General features: G+C 57.6%; 1 protein-coding gene across 2 annotated transcripts in view; it reads right to left on the reverse strand.

Annotated features, from left to right (window-relative positions):
* Positions 1–22,996, reverse strand: part of KDM4B (lysine demethylase 4B) — a 128,756-nt gene that overhangs the window by 81,680 nt on the left and 24,080 nt on the right. Inside the window, exons 3-5 of one of the 2 annotated variants that reach the window (XM_033854605.2) lie at positions 12,618–12,783; positions 6,557–6,746; positions 5,548–5,663 (exon numbers count right to left, since the gene is read on the reverse strand). In XM_033854605.2, the coding sequence (XP_033710496.1) occupies positions 5,548–5,663; positions 6,557–6,746; positions 12,618–12,783 (472 nt within the window). Of the gene's footprint in view, positions 1–5,547; positions 5,664–6,556; positions 6,747–12,617; positions 12,784–22,996 lie in introns of those variants that run through there. The other variant, XM_033854604.2, reaches the window with a different exon arrangement.

The following is a 22,996-nucleotide window of genomic DNA, read 5'->3' on the forward strand; positions in this document are numbered from 1 at the left end:
AACCCAGAGGTTCTCTAGGGACAAGCCTCCAATTTTTGAATTTTTATTTAAAAACAAAATTTGGGGTCCTCAAGAGAATGAGAATATAAGCCATAGACTTGGAGAAAATCTTTGTAAAACATAAACAACTGTTGTCCAAAATATACAAAGAACTCTTAAAACTCAACAATGAGAAAGCAAACAACCCACATAAACACTGGGCCGAAGACCTGAACAGACACTTCACCCAAGAAGATACACTAATGGCAAATCAGCACATGAAAAGATGCTCCCCATCATCAGGGAAATGCACATCGAAACCACAATGAGGTACCACCACACACAGATAAGAATGGCCAAAATCCAGAACACTGATGACACCAAATGCTGGCGAGGATGTGGAGCAACAGGAACCCTCATTCATTGCTGGTGGGAATGCAAAATGCGCCAGCTACTCCGGAAGGCAGGTTACAAAACTAAACATACTCTTACCATACGCTGCAGCAATTACGCTCCTTGGTATTCACCCAAAGGAGTTGAACGAAAACTTATGTGCACACAAAAATCTGCAACGGCTGTTTACAGCAGCCTTATTCGTAATTGCCCAACCTTGGAAGCAACCAAGATGTCCTTCAGTAGGTGAACGGTTAGAATAAACCACGATATATCCAGACAATGGAATGTTATTCAGATCTAAAAAGACATGAGCTGTCAAGCCATGACAAGACACGGAAGACCCGTAAATACTGGGTTGGCCAAAAAGGTCGTTTGGGTTTTTCCATAAGATGTTACATGTGACTAAGTGGAAAAAGCCAATCTGAAAAGATTATATACTGTATGATTCCAGTTATAAGACATTCTGGAAAAAGGCAAAACTATGGAGACAGTAAAAAGATCAGTGGCTGCCAGGGCTTGGGGGAAGTGGAGTGACGAACAGCTGGAGCACAGAGGCCTTTTAGGGCAGTGACACTATTCTGTATGACACCATAACGGCAGAGACTTGCCATTATACACCTGTCCAAAGCCATAGAAGGTATGACACCAAGAGTGAGCCTGAATGTCAACTACGGACCCTAGGATCAGAGTCGCAGACAAGGGACCCAATGTAACAAACACACGGACAAGGCATCAGTGTAGCAAACGCACAGCTCTGGTGGGGACGCTGACAGAGAGCGAGGCTGAGGGTGCAGGGGAGCAAAGCACGTGTGGGGACTCTCTGCACCCTCCTCTCGACTGCGCCGTGAATCTGAAACTGCCCTAGAAAAGATACCTATCTAAAACTAACAACGATTATTATTATTACTATTATTATTCAGGATCCCACCTAGCACCAAGACTACACAGTGGGGGAAAGAACAGTCTTTTCAATAAATAGTGTTGGAACAAATGGTTGTCCACATGAAAAAGAATGAATTTGGACTCCCTCTTCATACCATATAAAAAAACTAACTCAAAATGGATCATAGACCTAAATGTAAGAGCCAAAATTATAAAATTCTTCGAAGAAAACATAGGGGCAAATCTTCACGACCTTGGAACTGGCAAAGGATTCTTAAATAAGACACCCAAAGCACAAGAAATAAAAGAAAAAATAACAGAAAAATTGGACTTTATTAAAATAAAAACTGCCGTGCTTCAAAGAACACAACCAAGAAGGTAAAAAGACAACCCACAGAACGGGAGAAAATACTCACTAATCATTTATCAAGTGAGGGACTTGTATCCTGAATGCATGAAAAATTCTTACAACTCGATAATGAGAAGACAAATAACCCAATTAAATATGGGCAAAAGATCTGAATAAACATTTCTCCAAAGAAGACATACAAATGGTCAATCAGCACATGAAAAGACCCTCAACATCATTACCACCAGGAAATGCAAATCAAAGCTACAATGAGATACTACTTCACACACACCAGGATGGCTAAAATAAAAAATACAGAATATAACGAGTGTGGGTGAGGATATGGAAAAATCACAGCCCTCAGGCTTGCCTGGTGGAAACGGAAAATGGGGCAACTGCTTAGGAAAAAAGTCTGGCAGGTCCTCAAAAAGTTAAACATGGGGTTACCATGTGACCTGCAATTCGCCCCTGGGTAGCTGTCCAAGAGAAATGAAAACACATGTCCACACACAGACTTGCACGTGAATATTCAGAGCAACATTATTCCTAATAGCTAAAAAGTGGAAACAAGCCAAATGTCCATCAGCTGGTGAATGGATAAAGAATATATGGTCCATCCATACAGTGGCATATTATTTGGCCATGAAAAGGAGAGAAGCACTGATACTCACTACAACGTGGGTGGACCCCGAGAACACAATGCTTGCTCAGTGAGAAAGCCAGACACAGAAGGACACACAGTGTGTGATTCCATTCATGCCAAACGTCCAGAACAGGCAAATCCACAGAGACAGACAGTGGGTTCGTCATTGTCAGGGACTGAGAAGGGGGATGGGAGTGACTGCTAACGGGGATGGGGCTTCTTCTGGGGATGGTAAGAATGTTCTAAAATTGTGGTGATGGCTGCACAACTCCGTGAATATACAAAAAAACACTGAATTACACGCTTTAAATGGGCAAATTGTGTGGTATGTGAATTATATCTCAATAACGCTTAAAAAAAACAGTAAGTATGATAATCAACAAATAAATAAAACCAATCCAACTAGCACTAACTTTCCAAAACTCTACATGGAAAAGGACAGGTCATTTGACAATCAGGCATCTGACTCCACGCCCACCTGTACACGAGCACATGAACTTCAGTTATTCCATCCCATCAGGCTGCTGGGGTCTAATTCCCTTCCAAGAAGTCACGATCCATAAACCGAGCAGCAGAGCCGCAAGCTGGGATCGGGCTGGCGGGAGGAGCTGGGCAACACCAACCCCCAGGCACCAAGGTCCACACTGTGGCCAAGTCAAGAGGACAGCTGGCCGAGGTCACAGGGCATAGCCAGCTGGGGCCACCGGTCAGACAGCCTAGATTCTAACACCTGCTTGGGACTGGACACAGAGAGTGGGACTCAGCAAGTTTCCCAGCCACGGAGCCTCGATGTCCCCACTTGGAGTTGCGGGGAAATCGCCTGGTTGCTCTAAGGACTAAACATGGTGTTTAAAGAACAGAGGCGCGGGACTTCCCTGGTGGCCCAGGGGTTAAGAATCCGCCTGAAAATGCAGGGGACACAGGTTCGAGCCCTGGTCTGGGAAGATCCCACAAGCCTTGGGGCAACGAAGCCAGTGCACCACAACTACTGAGCCTGTGCTCTAGAGCCCGCAAGCCGCAACTACTAAGCCTGCAAGCCACAACTACTGAGCCTGTGTGCTGCAACTACTGAGCCCACATGCTGCAACTGCTGAAGCCTGCACACCTAGAGCCCGCGCTCCGCAATGAGACTCCACCGCAATGAGAAGCCCGCGCACCACAACCAAGAGTAGCCCCCGCTCACCGCAACTAGAGAAAGCCCGTGCGCAGCAACGAAGACCCAACGCAGCCAAAAATAAATTAATTTAATTTAATTTAAAAAAAAGAACAGAGGTGCCTTCCTGCCCAGGACTGTGCCAGGCCCTGCCTGCAGAGGCCCAGGGGAAACAGCCCTCCTTGTGTTCAGAGACCAGACGTGTCCCTGGGGACACGCACAGCGGTCCTCCTGCCCGAGCAGCTTCCAGGAGGAGCCGCAAACACAATGAAACCAGAGAGGGTTGGAAGCCCAGCACTGATCCTGGGCTGCCAGGGAGGGTGGTCCAGGCCTCGGCGGCCTGGCATGGGAAATGGGGGCCCTGGAGGTTGGCCCCTCTCCCCGGGCCTGGAGGCCCTTGAAGAAAGCAGAGAAGCAGGGGGAGCAGTAGACAGGCCCCAAGAGGCCCCAGAAAGCCCTGGGGCCACAGCCCCGCCAGGCGCCCCCGTCAACCCGACCCAGGAACTTCTGCACTGGCCCAAGGGCGAGCTGGCCCACGGTGCTAAAACACACCTGTGTAACCACAAAACCTGCCACGAACAAGGTGACCAATCCTGGCATTCAGAGGTGCGTAGCCGGGAGATGGGGGAGGTGCGCCCGGGTGCGGGTGCAGGTGCCGGTGGGAGTCGACGGTTAGGGACCTGGGCTGCAGAGTGTGCAACAGGGCCTCTGGGGCCGCGTCCTCCGAGCAGGTGCAGGCCTGCTCCCAGGGGCTGTGTGCTCGCTGGGAGAAGGCCTGGCCTTGCAGGTCATCTGACCCTTTGGGATCAAGGCCAAGAGTGTGAGCTCAGGGTCCGGGACACACCCACTGAAGGACTGCCATGCGCCCGCCAGGCCCCATGTTATTGATGGGGAAACCGAGGCCCAGGAAGGAGGAAGCAGGACAGGGGCAAACTCGGTCTGGACCCCCGGGGTGAGGGCATCTCCCTGTAGTTCTGGGGGCAGTGGGTGAGCTCACTTCGAGCTTGACCTGCATCTTCCAGGTAACAAACTAATGCCCTCGGCACCATGCACCACAAAGTGGACCCACTAACAGAAGGTCCGGGCCCAGGTCAGCTGGGCTCTGTGAAGCCGGTGAAGCGAAGCACTGGCAGCGATCCGTGCTGGGACCTGAGCGGCAGTCGTGTGTTTCCCACGCCTTTTGGGAATCACAAGCCGCCTGTTCTAACAGGCTCCTCCCCTGGGCGCCAAGGAGGGTCCCAACCCTTCTCAGGAGGGGACTTTATTCCTGCCCCCACCTCCCCGCTACCCAAGAACAGGTGGCAGCTGCCCTCAGGGGAGAAGGGCTGAGCCGACAAGAGTCTTCCCCTCAGGCGACCTTCAGGGGAACAACCGGGGGGAGCACGCAGGGAGGCAGAGGGGGCCCCCGGGGAGTGGAGAGGGCCAGATCCTAGCCCAGGGTACCCCGTGCAGAACGCACCCAGGAGAGATTCAGGCTTCAGAGCTTTGAAATTAACCCCGGTAGATCCATCCCAGGGCTATCCGAGGTCCCATAAATATTTATAAATTGTCCCCCCCAAAACACGGTCCCACTCAAACCTCCCTCTGCTTGATGCCAGCACCCTCGGGGACCTCGGCATCAAGCCTCGACCAGGGCCTGTCTCGCCCTTGGACAGGCCGCGGGCGGCAGAGGCCCAAAGGCCGAGGAGCAGGGCCCTCCCAGCCCAGCAGAGGGACTGGACGTGAGTGGACCCAGGGGTGGCCTGGATGGCTGAGAACTCGGGCTCCCAGGTTTCCAGGAAGATGGAGTGACAGAAACTTGAGAAGAAAAGCACTCAAACAACCGAGAATTTAGAGAGGCCCCTGGGAGAAGGGACGGAACGCTCGATGTCATCTTTTTAGAACTGCGTTGTGGCCGGGCCGCTAGGTCAGCGGCCGAGCGTGGGATCAGGGGCAGGGGCAGCACTATGACCTGGCAGGGAAGATTCTGCAAACCTCTGGCTTCTTCCTTTCATCCTGAGCTGGCACGTGCCTGCAACCAGAGCCCAAAGAGAAGGCCCCGTGGAGCATTCCGTGTCACCCCAGCCTCTGTGGTCCAAGGTGGAGCCCGCTCGCCCCCTCCACACCTCCACATCCACCGGGACGCCTAGGGGCCTCAGTACTTACGTCATCATACAAGGAGCCACTGATGTCAGCCCCATAGATGGGCGACACGAAGGTGAGGTTCTTCCAGTACTTGCGCTCCAGGTCATCGAAGTCCTGGTGCCGGGGGGGTGCAGTACCTGGGGACAAACCGAGCATGTGGGGCTCAGGGCACCTGCCAGACACACCGAGGGAGGGGCTCCACTCAGATACCCGCCCTCCCGGCAAGGGCACGGCCCCGGAGCCCACGGATGAGCTGTGGTGACTGCCAGGCGGTGAGGTGGATGGACGGCGGGGGGGCAGCCCTGCCTGGAACGGTACCCAGGGGTCCCGTCTCGCCAGCTATCAGGGCCTGGGGCCCCCAGGTCAGACCACACGCCAGGGCCACGGGAGCCGGAGGAGGGACCTGGGTTTTGACGGTTCTTGTCCTCCTACCACCCTGCAGACACCGACAGGCACCGTGGTGGCCAGGGACAGCGCATGAGGGGACAGACAACGCCTGCTCTCACAGGACGCTTGTTTGAGAGCAAAGAGACTGCCAGAGATGCACAGAAGACCTCAGCGACTGAGGGGGGCTGGGAGCTACACAGAACAGGGGGAGTGAACAGCGGTGCTGTGTGCCAGGGAGCGTGCCCGCGTGCCATGAGTGCCCACGACGCGCCGGTGAGCTCCCGGGAGTGTGTGCGCATGCCCAAGTGTGCCATGGCGAACCAGGCACTTGGGGAGACGTGCCAGGAAGCCCCTCTCTGGGGAGGTGCTGTCAGAGCCGAGACGTCCTGGGGCGGGGAGGTGCTCCGGGGACAGGGGACACGGGCAGGCCCTGAAGGGCCGGCCCCGCAGCCAGCGCTGAGGGCAGCGTGAGGTGGACAGCGTGGCCCTGGGTCGGGCGAAGGTCTGGATTTTGCCCCTAAGAACCGGGGGACTGTGAACTGGGGGTGCTGAGGCCCACCCAGGGCACACAGAGCGGGCTTTGTGGGGGCTGCGTGCGCCCCGCCCTCCGCACCCCGAGCTGGCGTTTCGCCCGCCACACCACCCAGGCCCGCGTACTTCTCGCTATTGGCCAGGCGCCGGTACTCCCCAACCGTCATGGCCTTCTTCTGGATGTTATACTGCGTGAAGAGGCCCGACTGGCCCGTCACCACCTGCTGGATGGGCGCCGGGATGACCACGTCATCAATGTCGTCGTATGTCTGCCGTGGCTTCCACTCCTTCGGGGGGATGATCTGCGAGACGGAGCGGGAGGGTGGTCAGCGGCGCCTCCCCTGGGCTCGGCCGCTTGGGACTGGGTGAGGGGCAGGGAGAGCCTGGGGGCACCTAGCACCCCCTGTCCGTGTCACCGAGCTCCCAGGAGACCCGGGGCCAGGCCTATCTGGGCACCACCCGGCAGGGTAGGGGGCTGTGCCTGCCTCTGCACGGGGCCAGGGCCTGGAGAAGTGGGAGCAGCCCCAGAGGACGTGCGCGATCACAGAGTGAGCAGATGTGGGCAGGCTGGGCTGTGTGCGCCCCTCGGCCTGGGATGCACTCACTGTGTCCCAGGGGCTCTGCTACCGCGCCCTCTGGCCACCACGTGCCCGGCTCGGGACTCCGCGCAGATGAGGCCCCAGAGCAGAGACCCTGGTGCCGCAGTGCACACTCATTCCAGCGCCCTCGCTCCAGTGACACCTACTGGGGGCGATCGCAGCTCTAGGTGGTGGGGAGACATGGGGACACAAAGGACTCAGGCGAGGGCCTGAGCCCTGACTGGAGGGCGCAGGTGATAAATCCCAGCGAGAAAAGGAAATTGTAGGACAGTAATAAGGGTAAAGTGGGGCTGGGTGAGCCGCCCAGAGGCAGGAGGTGGGGGGCGGGCAGTGGGGGGTGACAATTCCAAGTGGGAGGAGGCCTGAGAAGGTCACACTGCAGCCCCCACCACAGCAGGCGCCACCACACCCCTCCCCCAGCAGGTGGCGGCAACCCGGCCCACCCACCCCACCCCAGGAGGGTGCCACGGATGGGGATGGACCTCCCCCTCCACGTTTCCTCTCCACCAGTCGGGGGTGACCTCTGTGCAAGCCCCACGGGCCCAGGTGGGTGTTTGCAAGCCCCGAACCTCCTTCCAGGGCGTCCAGTGGGCCACCCACCCAACAGCTCTGGGAAAAGGAACTAAACCAACCCATTTTTGGTGCATTAGCCACGCACCCTGGGGGAGCCGAACCCTCTCCCAGCTCAGGGCCACCAGGGAAGCACACGGCGCTGAGGCCCGAGTTGGCCGACAGCTCGGGAGCGGCTAAGTCCACTCACCATCCCCAGGATCCCGCTGTCACATGGGTGCAAAGAAATGTTTTGCTTGGCGACGAAAACACTGACTCTCCAGTTCCTGCTAAAAAGGGTGCTGCCCACCCACAACTAGCACACATGGGGGTGTCCACCCACATAAATCAGTAACAACGACAGCAGCGACGATGAGAAAGTCAGCGCTCCTCACCCGGGCAGTCCCGCCCCACGGGGAACACTGGGCCATGTCTGGGGACGTCTGTGGTTGTCAGGACTGGGGGAGCTCCTGGCATCGCGGAGGTGGGGGCAGGGAGGCTGCTCCACACCCCACAGCACCCAGGACGGCCCCCCAGAGAATGACCTAGCCCTCATGTCAGCAGTGCCAGCAGGACCCTCATTTAGAGTTAGATGGGGACGAGCCCCCTCCCAGAAGACACAGCTGTTCAGTCACAATGCCACAGGCGCCTGGCGTGACAACAGGGTGCTGGGCTCAGCCTGCCCGTCGACCGTTTTGTTAGATTCCCAGTGAGAAATCTGAGGAGTCAGGTGATGAACTAAAACACTCAAGGCTAGAAATGCAAAAAATAAAAAGGAGAGAGGGGGACTTCCCTGGTGGCACAGCGGTTAAGACTCCACGCTCCCAATGCAGGGGACCTGGGTTCAGTCCCTGATCATGGAACTAAGATCCCACACGCATGCTGCAACTAAGAGTTCGCAAGCCACAACTAAGGAGCCCACCTGCTGCAACTAAGACCCGGCGCAACCAAATAAATGAATATTTAAAAAAAAAAAAAAAAAGAAAAGGAGAAGAGGGCCCATGCCTCCAGGATACGGGATGTTCTTGCAGGGAAACGGGTTGTGGGCTGAGGGATCCGGGACCCCGAGCTGCTCTTTAACTACGTGGCTGATGCCTCCTCGTTGCAGAAAAGCCTGAGTTTCCTCCTGGGGAAAGCGCAGTGACCCTGGACCGGCTCCCCCGCCCCAAGTGTGTTGGAGAAACGCCTCCCTAACCAGGCTGCGGGATGAATGGACCACTCCTCAGCCCTCCGCTCTCAGGGGAGAGCCTCGGGCTCAGTCCTGTCCCCTCGGGCTCTGCTGTGTGACATCTGGACACTGGGGAGGAGCCAGCAGATGCTCCCGACACCTGGCTCACACGTGTGAACTGCACTTTCCCAGGCACATGCTAAGCGGGTTCTGGAAAGGCGCATGAACAGAAGGCCACTGGTCTGGAACCCGAAGCTTCTGGAAAAATCCCACGGCCTAACACCCTCAAGTCTCCGCAGAGCAGGATTTGAAAGGAGGCTCTCCAAGCAGAGGACACCTGAAGGATGTCCCCTAAAGGCCCATGAGCATCCCCACTGTGTGGCCCTGGACGGACCCTGACTCGAAGCTGCTAGGGGGCAAGACTCAGCCAAGGCCAGGAGGACCGAGAGGCCACACACCCAAGGGAGCGGCGTGACACCAGGGAGGTGGCCAGCTTGGCGGGCAGCTGGGGCAGGTGTGGGAGACCCTTCTAGAGGGAAGGAAGTGAGGGGCCGGCCTCTGCCCCCCAGAACCAGCTGGACCCAAAGCCATTCTGCTGGCAGCAGGCCTGGAGGCTAAGAAGAGCCAGGGCACCGCCTGGCTGCAGGGCACTGAGAGCACTGACGCCCCTTGACCCCTCCCCAGGACCCTAAGCCACGCCCCTTCCTGGCTCCCTCCCTCCCCCAGCCCTTCCCAAGCAGCCTGAGGGGGAAGGAGCCCAGCTGGACACTGGTCCCAGAGCACACTCAGGGTGGGTGAGGAATGTGACCCACCACCCCGATGGCCCCAGGGTGGGAGCCCCCGTACCCAGAGCCCCCTCAGCTCCGGGCCCCGGCCCAGCCGTGCCTGCTGAGTGCCCACCCCGACCTAGCTGCCCCAGGCCCGACAGAGCTTTTGTCGGGGGGCTATCAAATGTAGCTTTGATGAAAAAAGAAACCTCAACAACACACACACACACACGCACACACACACACACAGAAGGGCGGTCAAGGCTGATGAGACCGGGGTGAGGGGGACCCCAGCAACTACAGAACTCGTTCAGGCCAGCAGGACACCGTGTCCCTTCTCCAAAGAGGCTGGCAGCCCTCAGGGCTGACGGCCCGCGTCGGAAGGAATTGGGGGCACCGAGGGCCGTGGCACGTGCCTCCCTGGACCCGTCTGTCCCCGCAGTAGCCGGGAGGCCCCAAGGGGCTAGAGGCACCTACACGCCGTCCCTGCCTGACGGGAGCAGGGATGCTGGTGCACGCGTGTGTGTCGGCGTGACTGTCCCCACAGGATCTCTCAGCGACAGCGGGGGAGCTGCTCCCAGCAGCCCCTGCCCGCCCTCACCGTGCCCTTCCAGAGAGAATTGCCCTTGCCAGAGAGAAAACAGCAAAGAAAATACCACTTAAGAAGAGTGGAATGGAACATGCAAACAAAGGGCAGAGGGGGACTTCCCTGGTGGCACAGTGGTTAAGAATCCGCCTGCCAATGCAGGGGACATGGGTTCGAGCCCTGGTCCAGGAAGATCCCACATGCTGCGGAGCAACTAAGCCCGTGCGCCACAACTACTGAGCCCTCGTGCCACAACTACTGAAGCCCGCATGCCTGTGCTCCGCAATAAGAGGAGCCACCGCAACGAGAAGCCTGCACACCTCAGCGAAGAGTAGCCTCCGCTCACCACAGCTAGAGAAAGCCCGCACGCAGCAACGAAGACCCAACACAGCCAAAAAAACAAACAAAGGGCAGAGTGAAAATGTGCCCTGAAAACATCTGCCTCACAAAAACATCCAGTCCGAATGGTTTCCCGTCGATTCAAGTAAGTTAGTGGAAAACTGGTCCACGGGAATTAAAGGCTTTAAAGCAGAGGCATGGGGCTCAAAGGAAAGGCAGGAGCCGGCAAAGGAGAAGAAAAGGGAAGGAGCAGAGCCGGGGCGAGGACGTGCAGGGGAGACTCGGTGACGCCACACGAGGCTGCACCCAAAGCAGCCCAGGGACAGAAGGTGCTGGCAACAGCCCAGAAGCCGAAGCCGGAGATGGCAGAGGAGGAGGGAAAGGAGAGGGGCCGGGGGAAGTGGCAGGTGCTGCCAGCGGAGCACTCCACGAGGTTACCAAGACTCCTGGCACAGGGGACAACTTGGATCCAAAAACAGAACTGGCGCTGCATCCCGGCAAACGCGGAACGAGGTGAGGGACAGGACACATTCCAGGTGAACGGGGGCCCCCCACGCCCAGCCCCACGGGCACCAGGCCTCTGAGTCCCCCGCACCGCCCCCAGCTGGGGCACCTGAGGGAAAGGGGCACCTGACAACCGACCCCAGCCAATCGGTCCAGCCCAGAGGGAGGCTCCGAACCTGCAAGAACCTAGGCCCGGGGCTTCCAGAGCCACAGACCCCGATGAGAAGGCTCTGCTGGGTGTGTGCTGTCATGGGGCCCAAGGAACGAAAACCAAGGAGAGGGGAGAGGAGGTAAGATGTTGCAGGCCCACCTCTCTCCTCATCTGCGCGGCTGAGATTAAAGGCATGGATGTCACACAGCCAACCAAACCCGGCAGGGGAGGTGGGCAGAGGAAGGCCAGCACACCTGTCCCCTCGCTGCAGACACCGTCTGGGGACAGACCACCGTGACGCGCGGCCCAATACCACCCACCACCTGCTTCCGTCCAGCCACGGAGCTGATGCTGGCATTCTTTCTGGGTTTTTTTTCATTTTTTGAAAAGAAATTTTTAAATTCTTTTTTACTTTTTAAAATTTTACTTACTTATTTATTTTTTGGCCACCCCATGTGGCTTGTGGGATCCTAGTTCCCCGACCAGGGATCGAACCCAGGCCCTCGGCAGTGAAAGTGCAGAGCCCTCACCACTAGACCACCAGGGAATTCCTTTTTTAAAATTTTTAAATGGTTGAGGGAAAATAACAAACGAAGACTGTTTCAGGACAGGTGAAAATTCTACGAAATGCACATTTCGGTGTCTATAAATCAGGTTTCATGTGCTCACAGCCATGCTTGTGGGGTTGTGGGTCATCCCCGGCCGCAGAGCTGAGTGGTGGCCACAGACAGTCCAGCCCAAGAAGCTGAAAATATTTACTATCTGGCTCTTTGCAGAAAAGGCTTAGCAAACCCCAGCTTAAATAATAGAGGGCTGGATATTAGATAAAGTGCCGGTCATACAGGAAGCAACTAGAAGAACCCAAATCAGGTGACAAATCTCCCAGATTATGTGGTGAGCAGACCCTCACACACACAGGTTCACGTGCACATGAAGAAACTCGGCACCCGTCCCCAAGGTCTGTTCCCCGCACAGAAGAGGCGTGGGCAGGCATGCTATCTGCCGGTGTTCACACACGCACACACGCACATGCACGTCCACGTGTGATGCTCCGTGAAAAGAGACACGAGGAATCAGTGCCGTGCCGCTCCAGGCAGAGGAGCCGGGGTCAGGGTGGGTGGAGGGGGAACTCATTCTCCCTCCTACCCTGTCGCAATGCTTGAACTCGCTTCATACGTGCATTACAGTCTCAAAAAAAATGTGTTTAAGTAGGAATATAAAGGCAAAAAGTAAGCCCTCCCCAGCACCGACTCCCCTGGGACCCCCCTGATGGGGTGAGACGGCTGCTGGTCCCACCATGATGCTCTGTGTCCCACCCAGGATCAGCGCCCCCGGGGACCCCGGTGCCCAGAACTGTGCCTGGCTTGGGGAAAGAACATATGTTCATGGATAAATTAGGTCAGAGGGGCTCAATGAGCAGAGTAACGGGTGCCTCTCGGGCCCCTTGCCCCTGGGTGGGCACAGGGTAGGGGCCGGGGAGAGCTGCACGGGGGCCTGGGGCATCACCCACCTTGGCCAGGCCCGCCCGGTGGGCCCCCTGGGACTCGATGTAGGCCACATATTTGTTGAAGTCCTTAAACTCCTCCATCGTTGGGCGAAACGTCATGATTTTACAACTTGGGTTCTGGGCCCCGTGATCCTCGGACCCCATGGCTGCAGCAGAGAGACGGCCACACCTGCAAGGGAGACAAGAGAGCGTCAGCACCTCCATCACTGCCACGGGCCGGTTCCCTTCTCCCCAGGAGGCACCCAAACTACCCGGCCCCAAGGACAGAGGCCAGGCAGCCGAGCAGGGCCAAGGGGAGCCTGGGGGCCACTTCATCACTCTCTCCGGCACAAAAGACCAAATGACTGCAATGAATTACTAACAGAGGTAGCCCGTTCTAAGAGCCCATGCGATGCTGGAGGCCAGAGCACACATTTCAAACAAGGGGTCTCGGAAATAAAACCTTTTCTTATCAGGGCCTCATCCAGATTCACTGGCATTGACCTCACAGCTGGAATCCAGAGGCAGAAGCACGGGAGGGGCTCGGAAGGTGAGTGAGGTCCTGTGTGTTTCACTAGCAGGGAACCCCTCCTCGGGCGGGGCCGCCACAAGCAGGGGAACAGTGTGTGGGTCCCTCCAGTACTGGCCCGGCTGCTGTCAGCGAACCCAGGCCCCAGTGACCACAGGCTGCCCAAGGCCGGGACCTGGAACCAGGAGAGCAGGAGGTCCGGCCAGAGAGGCTCGTTTCCCGCCGTGTTTCACCCTGGGCTATAACCACGCCTGGCTGACCCAGCACAGAGCGTGGCACGGAGCATGGCGGGGATCGGGCTCCTCTAGGGGACAAGGCTGCAGGCTGGAGAGGCCCCCGCCCGTGCCAAGAGTTACGAGAGTTAGGGGGGCCCAGTGGGGTAGCTGGTGACCCACCCCCATGAGGAAGAGGCTTAGGGGACAGACTCTAGGGAAGGGTCCCTGCTGGGACAAGAGGAGACCAGACTCCCTCCAGGACTGGAAAGAGGTCAGAACCCAAGTGCACGCAGACCCAGAACTTGGAGGACAATTAACCAAGTCCACCTCCCCCCACCCCAAAGTGAGCTGGGGAGTGAGAAAGGCAGGAAGCCCACCAGTCCAGGAAGTAGAGAGTGGGGGGGGGGGTCCATGTCGCCAAGACGCAGCCACTGGCTCCCCAAAGGCGCTCCCCCGGCGGGCGCTAGAGGGCAGCACGAGCCCGGGAATGGGAGCCGAGGCGGGCAGCTGCCTGGGACAGACCTGGAGGCCCAGGCGGATACCAGACCAGGTCCAGGTCCTGACCTCAACCACCCCATGCCTGGGCGCACAGGGCAGCGGGCAGGCAGCTAAGGCCGCGCTCTGAAGGTCACACTCACGGCTGGACTGCTGGGGACCCCGGAGGTCCTGGCACACACGGGGTCACCACTGCATCCGGGCTGGGACCCCTGGGCCCCTCCACCCTGTGTGCACAGGAGCCTCTGTCGCTCCTCCTCGCAGGGCAGCCAAAGCTGCGGTCCACAGGGCAGGCCACGGGTGCCCGGGACCGTGTGACAACAGCTCTGAGGGGGATCACAGGGAACCACCGAGGTCACACGGGTTTATAAAGGGGAAGGGTCATCACAAACCCCCCTGCGGACCAGCAGGCACCAGAGGGCCCAGGCTGCGGCCAGGCTGACCAGCCCTCGGGATGGACCACCACGCCGCCCCCCCCCCCCCCGCTCCCCACCCCACAGCCGGGGCCCAGCGCCTGACTCCCCACCTGAGCCCCCAGAAGCCAGCGGCCCTCTCCCCTCCAGCCCAGACCCAGCCACACGGGGCTCACCCAGGGCCTCTGCTGTCCTGAGGGAGCTCAAGGCCCCGGGGGGACAGGCCCGACCCGATGATCTGGGAACATGGGTGTGGACCTGAGCTGGGCTAAGGGCTGTGAAGGGAGGCACAGGGGCGTAGGGAGGGAGGCCTCCCGGGGCAGGGACCCGGGACAGGACACAGCGGGGACAGGACAGATGACCAGCCACAGCCATCGCTCGCCAGCCTTCCTCGTGCGCCTGCCACCCGAGCTGCCCAGTCCTGTCAACCCCACCTCCCCACCCGCCCAGATTCCCTGTACCCACCACCCCTGCCCGCACAGAGCAGCAGAGGGGGTCCGTGCCGCCCACCCGTCTTGCATGGCCATCAAACCCGTCCTCTGAGGCCTGCAGCCGGAACACGATCACCCGGGTCTCAGCTCCTCGTCCCAAGCCCCCGACGGCCGGGCAAAGGGCCAGAGGCCAGCTCCGCAGCCCACCACGGATGGTGCCCAGATTCGGAAGCGGCGGACACATCAGCGCTTAACAGCCCCGGCCCTGTTCTCCACGTTTTATGTGGGTGGTGTGTCCACTCTGCACAGTTCACGAGGGGGCATCGCGCATGCCTGGAAGCCCGGCTCTGCTGCGACCATGCCAGTCTCCCAACACATCGCCACCCGCTGTGGGTGATGGGCACCAGGACCACCTGCAACAGCAACTCTCCTCTTGGCCAGGCCGGTCCCAGCAGGGGAGGAGGACACAGGCTCCCCCTCAAGGCCAGCTGTGTCACCACGAGAGAGGCCCACCCTGCCACGGATGCTGCCGCCTGCCCTCCCACAAGGCACTGTTGGTGGGAAATGAGGTGGGGCAGGACACCCGTCTCCCCCCCAAGACCAGCCTGTCCTGGGCAGACGGAGGGCAGCCCCGGGGTCCTGCCCACAAGAGTTCTCTCACCCATTAAACATAACCGCAGGAGCGCTTTTCCCTGGGGGGCAGGGGGAGCAAGCAGGTGATACGACAGCAGGTAGAGTTTCCTGCACTGCACCTGGCATGATATGCTCCTCCAGCCACCGCTGTCATCCAGATTCAGCTCAGCAGTGGATCATGTGCAGTTTTCTTTTTTTTTTTTTTTTTGTCTTATTCATGCCGGTTGCAGTAAAGTTTTTAGTAGGTAAATATAAAGAAGAAAATTCAAATGGTTTATAATCCCAACACTCCATAACCCTTGACACGTTTTTTGAAGGAAGGCAAATAAAAATCAGACGTGCACATACTTTAAAAATAACAAAAGGAATGTGCTCTTAACCAGACAGTGCCACGCCCAAAATGCGAGGTTCTAACAACTTCATCGTAAAAAGACAAGCAGCACAATTAAAAAGTGGGCCAACGACTTGAATAGACATTTCTCCAAAGAGGAGACTCAAACGGCCAGTAAGCACATGAAAAGATGCTTGAGGTGATCAGCCATCAGAGGAATGCAAATCTAAACTAGAGTGACACACACCTCCCCCAACTGGGGCGGCTAGAGTGAAAAAGCAGATAACAACAAGTGTTGGTGAGAAACTGGAACCCTGACTCCCAGCTGGTGGGAACGTAAAAATGGGGCAGTCCCCCAAAAAGTTAAACATGGAACTGACCACACAAGCCAGCAACCCCACTCCTAGGTATACATCCAAGAGAAATGAAAACATATGTCCGCACAAAAACTTGTACACAAATGTTCACAGCAGCATGATCCCCAACAGCCAAAAGGTGGAAACAACCCAAGTGTCCATCAACAGATGACAGTACACAAACTGGTCCCTCCACACACGGGCACATCACTCAGCCATAAAAGGGAGAGAAGTACTGACACTCACTACAACATGGATGGACCCTGAGAACACGATGCTCAGCGAGAGAAGCCAGGCACAGAAGGCCACCGCAGGCTAAGAGGTCTGGGTTTCTTTATGGAGTGATGGGAATGTTCCAAAGTTGATTGTGGTAAAGGCTGCAGGACTCTGAATTCGCTAAAAAAATCGTGTGCTGTAAGTGGGAGAACTGGTTGGCGGGTGGATTCTATCTCAATACAGCTGCTACCCCCAGAAAAGAAACAGAGATTAGGGTAGGGGAGAAGGAAAGAAGAAAGTTCTGCACTTGCCAAAAAAAATAATAATAAATAAACAAAACCTCTGGCTGCCTGGCAGCGTGGGCGCCTGGAGCCTTCAACTCCTCAGCCCGCAGAAGGGCTCCCCCAGAGCCAAGCCCCCACCCCATGAGAGACGGAGGACACCCCGCAGCCCGGCCACGGAGGAGGCGTCTGCTGGGTTCCTTCTCTAACAGGAAGTGCGGCCTCCAGAGACACTTGGTGGGTCCCTGTCCCCGCCCCCGCCCCGGCCCAGCCCTTGAAGCCTCTAACAGGAAAGAGAGCGGCCCTTTCTTCCCACTCCTGATTCTGAGGCTGAGCGCAGGCATGCCTATAGGCTGCAACCACTGAATTTTACACATTCTAAATGGATGGAACTGTCTGCTTTGTGAATTACCTCTCAATAAAGCGATGATTTTTCTTAAGTTCTGTGTATGGGGAGACCCTGCACGCCTTGGCCTTCCCGGCCTGACGCTCGCCCAGCCCTCGCAGTCCGCTGCCTGGGACGGATGAGCGTGATCACGCGTGGAGGGGCAGTTCCCCAGCTGTCCTGGACGGCTCCTCCTCACCCAGAGACAGGTGACAGGAGGGCTCCACCCGCTCTCTGGGTCCCAACAAATGAGTCCAGCCCAGAGAGGCCCTCCTGGGCTGCTGCACCGGCACCTCCCCCAGCGGCCTTCAAACTGGGGGACTCACGGGCTGGGCTATGGGGGACACTCTGGCCACCCCCGTGGAGGCTACCACCCGACCTGTGCTGCAGCACGGTGACCAGGTGGGGGGGTCGTTCCCGCCCCAACCTGACAGCTGCTCCTCCCGGGGGCAGAAGGCTCTCCTGATCTGGACTCCGGCCTTGGGCTGATGCCCCCCGCCAGGAGCCCGACAGAGCGAGGTGCGCTGAGCCTGCGAGCCTCAGGGCGGGGGGGGTGAGAGACACCCCAAGGCGTGGGTCTCCCACAGCCGGGTGCACTCTGTCTGTCCGTCCGTGAGCCAGAATTCAGAAATAAGATGACTGGTAAGGGACGCCATTTCCCCAACAGGCAGCCACATCCTCCTGGCTGAGGGGCTCTGGGGACTAAGGGTTTCTGAGGTCCAATGGCAGATGTTTTCCAGAAACTGGATGGCTGGAATCTGCAACTCTGGGGTTTTGACAAGAATACAGTATTCAATATGCAGGACGGTGCGTCCTCTGAAAAGAATGTCACCCTACTAAAAGCTTTACTCTGAGGGGTGCACTGTTTTTGAAAAGGATTCGGGGGCTCTCTGAGCACAAAGTGCCCCCAGTTCTTCTCTGCGGGGCCTGTGCCCCAGCCCCGGGGGCGTCTCTCCCCCAGCTCTTTCCTCCCAGGCCCTCCCCTCCACCTGCCATCAGGTGAAGCCCCAAGCCTTCCCGTGACTCCCAGCCAGCCCCGGGCCCTGCTCCCATCTCAGCCCAGTTCCTGCCACCACAGCCCAGTTCCCAACAGGAGACGATGACTGAGGGGCCCCTGAGCGGGCTCAGGCCCCAGGAGGAGCCAGCACCCCTCCACCAAGACTCAAGAGGAAACCCACCGTGAAGGCAGCACGGGAGGCCCCCAGCCCCTGTCCCCGGCCCCCGGGTGTGGGCCTGGCACTCCATCCCCGTGTCCCGAGAGCAGCTCATCAAGTGCCCTCATACAGGGAAAAGCTTGGCGGTAGAACGTCCTCCACTTCATCCTTCTCTGCTGGGAGCACCCCCTACGCCCCAGGTTCCCTGCAAGCTGGGCATGCTCCCTGATCACACAGAGCCTGAAGCCCAGGGGGCGCTCGGGGCAACTAGTGCTGCCCCACCGTACCCGCCAGCCCCAGTGTCAGAGAACACTTTGTCCCCCCTGCCCCCTGGCCTGTGGAGCCAGATCGGCGTTGGGAGGGGGGTGTCATCGTGCTGGCCCCACGGAGCAGGAGAGAACGGGCCGGGGGTGGAGCACAGGCTCCAGGAGCAGCCCGCGAAGGACGCAAGGATGCCAGCCTTGATCTGGCTCTACCCCATGGAACTGGCTGGACTGAAACAGCCACAGTGACGAGAGGGACAAAGCAGGCAGAGAGCCCAGACCCAGGAAGGCGGGAGGCCAAGGTCAGAAGGGCCAACTGAGAAATGTGAGGACAAGAGATGTGAGGAAGGCAGCTTGGCCGGACGGGCTGTGTGGGCACGGCGGGGAGTGGATGGGTAGCCCCGCGCACAAGGCCAGGACCATGCTAACATTTATCTGAGCAACGCCGACTCCGAAAGGCACAAAGGAAGAATCGCCCGCAGCCCTGCACGTTGGTTCCCTACTGCTGCCGAAAGAATCTCCACAAACCTAGTGGCTGAAACAGCACAACTTCATCTCCGAGTTCTGGAGGCCAGGAGTCCCTCCCGGATCTCAAGTGGGCTGTGCTCTTTCTGAGGCTTCCCGCCTTTTCCAGCTTCTAGAGGCGCCGCATCCCTGGCTCGAGGCCCCTTCCTGCATCCTCACAGCATCTCCGGTCTCTCTCTGCCTCTCTTCTCTGACCACTGCTTCCATCACCACATCCCCTTCTCTGACTCTGACTCCCCTGCCTCCCTCTTAGAAGGACCCCTGTGATGACATTGGACCGCCTGGCTAATCCAGGGTGAGCACCCATCTCCAGATCTTTAACTTCATCCAGGCTGCAGAGTCCCTCTCATGTCAGGGAGCATCTTCACAGGTTCCACAATTAGGGTGTGGGCACCTCAAGGAGCGCTATTCCCTCTGCCTCAAAAGCCACGTGAAAAATCCATCACACAAAGAGATAAGTAACAGTCACCATGCCCCTCCCACAGGGGACCGCTGCTGTGAGATGCGTCCTGGAAAGACAAGCACATCTGCCTAGTCGCTCAGACAAAAGCACAGTTTCGAGAAGAGGACGAAGGGGACCAAGCGATACCCAGTGGGCTGCAACATGACCCCCACGTCCTCCCCACGACTCAGACATGCATAGCGCTCCAGAGCACAGAGCCTGGAGCCACCCTCTGGCTGCAGAGCTGACTCATGGGCACAGCCAGAGGCCCCAGTGATGCCGAAGGAGCCCTTTCTGGCCGCTCGCACCCCAGACAACCTTGGCCTGCATCTTCACGTTGGTGCCAATGCTCACACCTCGTCAGCCCCCAAGACACTCGGCCGAGCTGTGGGGAGGAGCCAGGAGGCGTGAACCACAAGCTGGGTTGCATGATGGCCTGGGGAGCCCCCGGGAGCCCCATCCCCAGGAGGCCTGGGCATGGGAAGGGCAGGCCCTGGGAATCCCCAGGGGCCCGGCTCGGCCCAATCCCCTCACACTGCCAGAGCCCCTTCACTAATCCCAGAGCAAGTGTGCGACACCTGGGGACCACGACGATCAGGGCCACGCTTTTGGAAGATGCCGCAGGGCCAACAGCGCTGGCCACGGAAGCCTCAAGAAGCCACATGGGGCAAAGTCCCGTGAATATCGTGGTCTGAGTCACAACCTCGCGTGACTCTAAAATGACAGTGTCCTGGTTCAACACCCAATCCTTCCACCTAGGTACCCCCCAAACTGCAGAGAGAGAATGAATGAATAAATAGCAACTTGTCCCCCGTGGTCGGGGGCCTTGCTCAAAACAGACGGAGGCAAACGAGGAACATTTATCACGCCTCTCCTCCTAAAAACCGGCGCTGAGGCCACCTTCTTCTCTTGATCTTTAGTATACCTTTGAACTTTAAAGAAAAAAGCTCTCTCTGTCACAACCCTCCCGGAGGAAGTGCCCACGGCGGGGCCGCCCACAGCCCATGACAGGGGCATCTTTTATTAGCCCGGAGACGTCACCTGTCTGTGCTCACAGATGCAAAACTGGGTGCTTTTTTCACACACACAAAAAAAAAGGCAGGAAAAAGCTACCAGACCTGAAAAAACAGGCCAAGCAATATGTTGAGGAGGAAGAAATCCTTACAATGAAGTAAATGAGCGAAAAAGCAAAGAGCCAGGAGGGCTCGGGGCAGGAAGAAGGCTGGGTGAGAAGCCCACCCACGGCCTGGGGCGGCCTGCACTCTCCCTCCCGCGTGGAGCTATTCTGCTTGGAACTGAACCCGCATGTCTCCAGCTCAGATCCTGCTCCTAACGAGACAGGGTGGAGCGGGACCTGCTGGGAGAGGCTTCTTCACACTCACAGGAACCCAACCACGGGGGCCAGGAGCATGAAAGGCGAAGCATGGAGCCACCATCTGACCCAGCCATCCCACCCCTAGGTGTCGTCCACCCAGACACCTGAACGTTCACGGCAGCGTCATTCATAAAACCCCAAAAGCGGAGACAACACGACTGCCCATCTACAGATGACAGATACACCAAATGTGGTCCCTCCACACACGGGCACATCACTCAGCCATGAAAAGGAGAGAGGCACTGACACTCACTGCAACGTGGATGGAGCCTGAGAACACAATGCTCGGTGAGAGAAGCCAGACGGAGGAGGACACACAGCGTGTGATTCCAATGATGGGAAACGTCCAGAACAGGCCGATGCACAGACACAGAGAGTGGCTTCCTGGTTGCCAGGGCCTGAGGGAGGGAGGGGGGGTGCCTGCTGAATGTGCAGTGGTTCTGGGGAGCTGATAACGGTGTTCTGGAGTTAGATGGAGTTAGACGGTGGGGTGGCAGCACAGCTCTGTGAACGTACTAAAAACCACTAAATTGCATGCTTTATTTTAATTAATTAATTAGTCCACTCCATTGTGTGGCTTGTGAGATCTTAGTTCCCTGACCAGGGATTGAACCTGTGCCCATGGCAGTGAAAGTGCGGAGTCCCAACCACTGGACCGCCAGGGAATTCCCTGAATTGTATACTTGGAGGTGTGACCATTATGGCATGTAATTACATCTCTATAAAACTTAATTTTTTTGAAGTCCAAGGCAGCCTGTTTGGCACCTGCCAGACCGCAGTCAACCTGTCCCATCTGTCACGAGCACCCTGATCGCCGCGAACGCCCGAGGCCTTTTGGGGAAGGTGCCCGTGGCCTCACTCATTTCCACCTCCCACTCTTCCCCCAGCCCAGAACATTCTCACGCCTTTCAGGGCTGGTGCTCAGTCTCTCCAGCTATAAAATGGGTTGACAGAGGGAGATGACTAGCATCCTTGTGAGGGATTACTAAAAAGTTAACCGCACAGGGCGAGCTACGTACGCAGAATGTGTCGTGCAGATGGGGATACAGAGAGGATAACCGAGTTTCAGGGACTTGACGGTCTTGTAAGAAAGCATAAGCTTTAAGGGTAAAGCAACGCTTTGGGACACACAGTCAGAACTGACCATTTCTAAACCAGTCGACGAGGACCTGGTCCACCCAGCCCCAGACAGTGACAAGCTGGCAGGGACTGGGGACGGCCCACCTTCTCTGTGCAGGACCACACGGTAAACATTTGCAGCTTTGCAGGCACGCGGCCTCTGTCACAACCACGCAATTCCACCACCGTGAGGAGGAAGGCGCAAGTGAACAGAAGCAGCTGTGCGCCGATAAGGCTTTATTTACAAGAACACACAATAGGCCGAGTGGGCCGAGTGGTCCTCGGGCCGCAGTTTGCCGGCCCCGGACCCAGATGCCTGAAATCTCCCCTTTAAGGAACAAACCCTGCACTCCACCGCTTGTAAAGGGGAACCTGAGCTCCACGGCCCAATTCCTGGGTTTCTAAATCATGGCAGAACAGACAAGGTCACGTTCTAGTCCACACTGAGCCCTCATTAGCCACGTGGCCTTGGGAGGAGGCTTCGCCCAAGGTCAACACTGAACACAAGCCCTTCTCGTTCAGCCAGCTCTCCTCGCTGTGGCCAGGAGCATGGGAACTGCTTGTCCCATGCTGAGCGCCCCTCCACCTGGGTGCCCCTGCCCGTGGGTGCCAGCCATGAGGGGCTCAGGCTGCTCCCTGTTTTCTTACCAGTGACCCCCCTTGGGCCACCTCCAGAGGCCACCTCTGTGAACCCTCTGTCCCTGCTTAATTAGAAAAGTCCAGGAGAAGGGGGACACCCTGGAGCTGAAACCCAGAAGCAGCTGGGTCATGGGATTCTTTTCAAAGCATTGAAAAATAATCCTCCAGGGTCTCCCTGGTGACACAGTGGTTAAGAACCCGCCTGCCAATGCAGGGGACACGGGTTCAAACCCTGGTCCGGGAAGATCTCGCATGCCACGGAGCAACTAAGCCCGTGAGCCACAACTACTGGAGCCCACGAGCCACAACTACTGAAGACCGCACACCTACAGCCCGTGCTCCGCAACAAGAAGCCACCGCAGTGAGAAGCCCGCGCACCGCAACGAAGAGTAGGCCCCGCTCGCCTCAACTAGAGAAAGCCCGCACGCAGCAACGAAGACCCAATGCAACCAAAAATAATTAACTAATTAATTTTTAAAAATAGTAATAATAATCCTCCATTTTTGAAGACCCTCCCCTCTCCCTGTGACTGGTCATCATCTCCCACAGGGTGTGAGGTGGGGTGAACATGCCCCCTGGGGTGAACACCACTTCTGAAGCC

The sequence above is a fragment of the Tursiops truncatus genome, chromosome 3 (genome assembly GCF_011762595.2).
Source record: "Tursiops truncatus isolate mTurTru1 chromosome 3, mTurTru1.mat.Y, whole genome shotgun sequence".
NCBI classification, from domain to species: Eukaryota; Metazoa; Chordata; class Mammalia; order Artiodactyla; family Delphinidae; genus Tursiops; species Tursiops truncatus.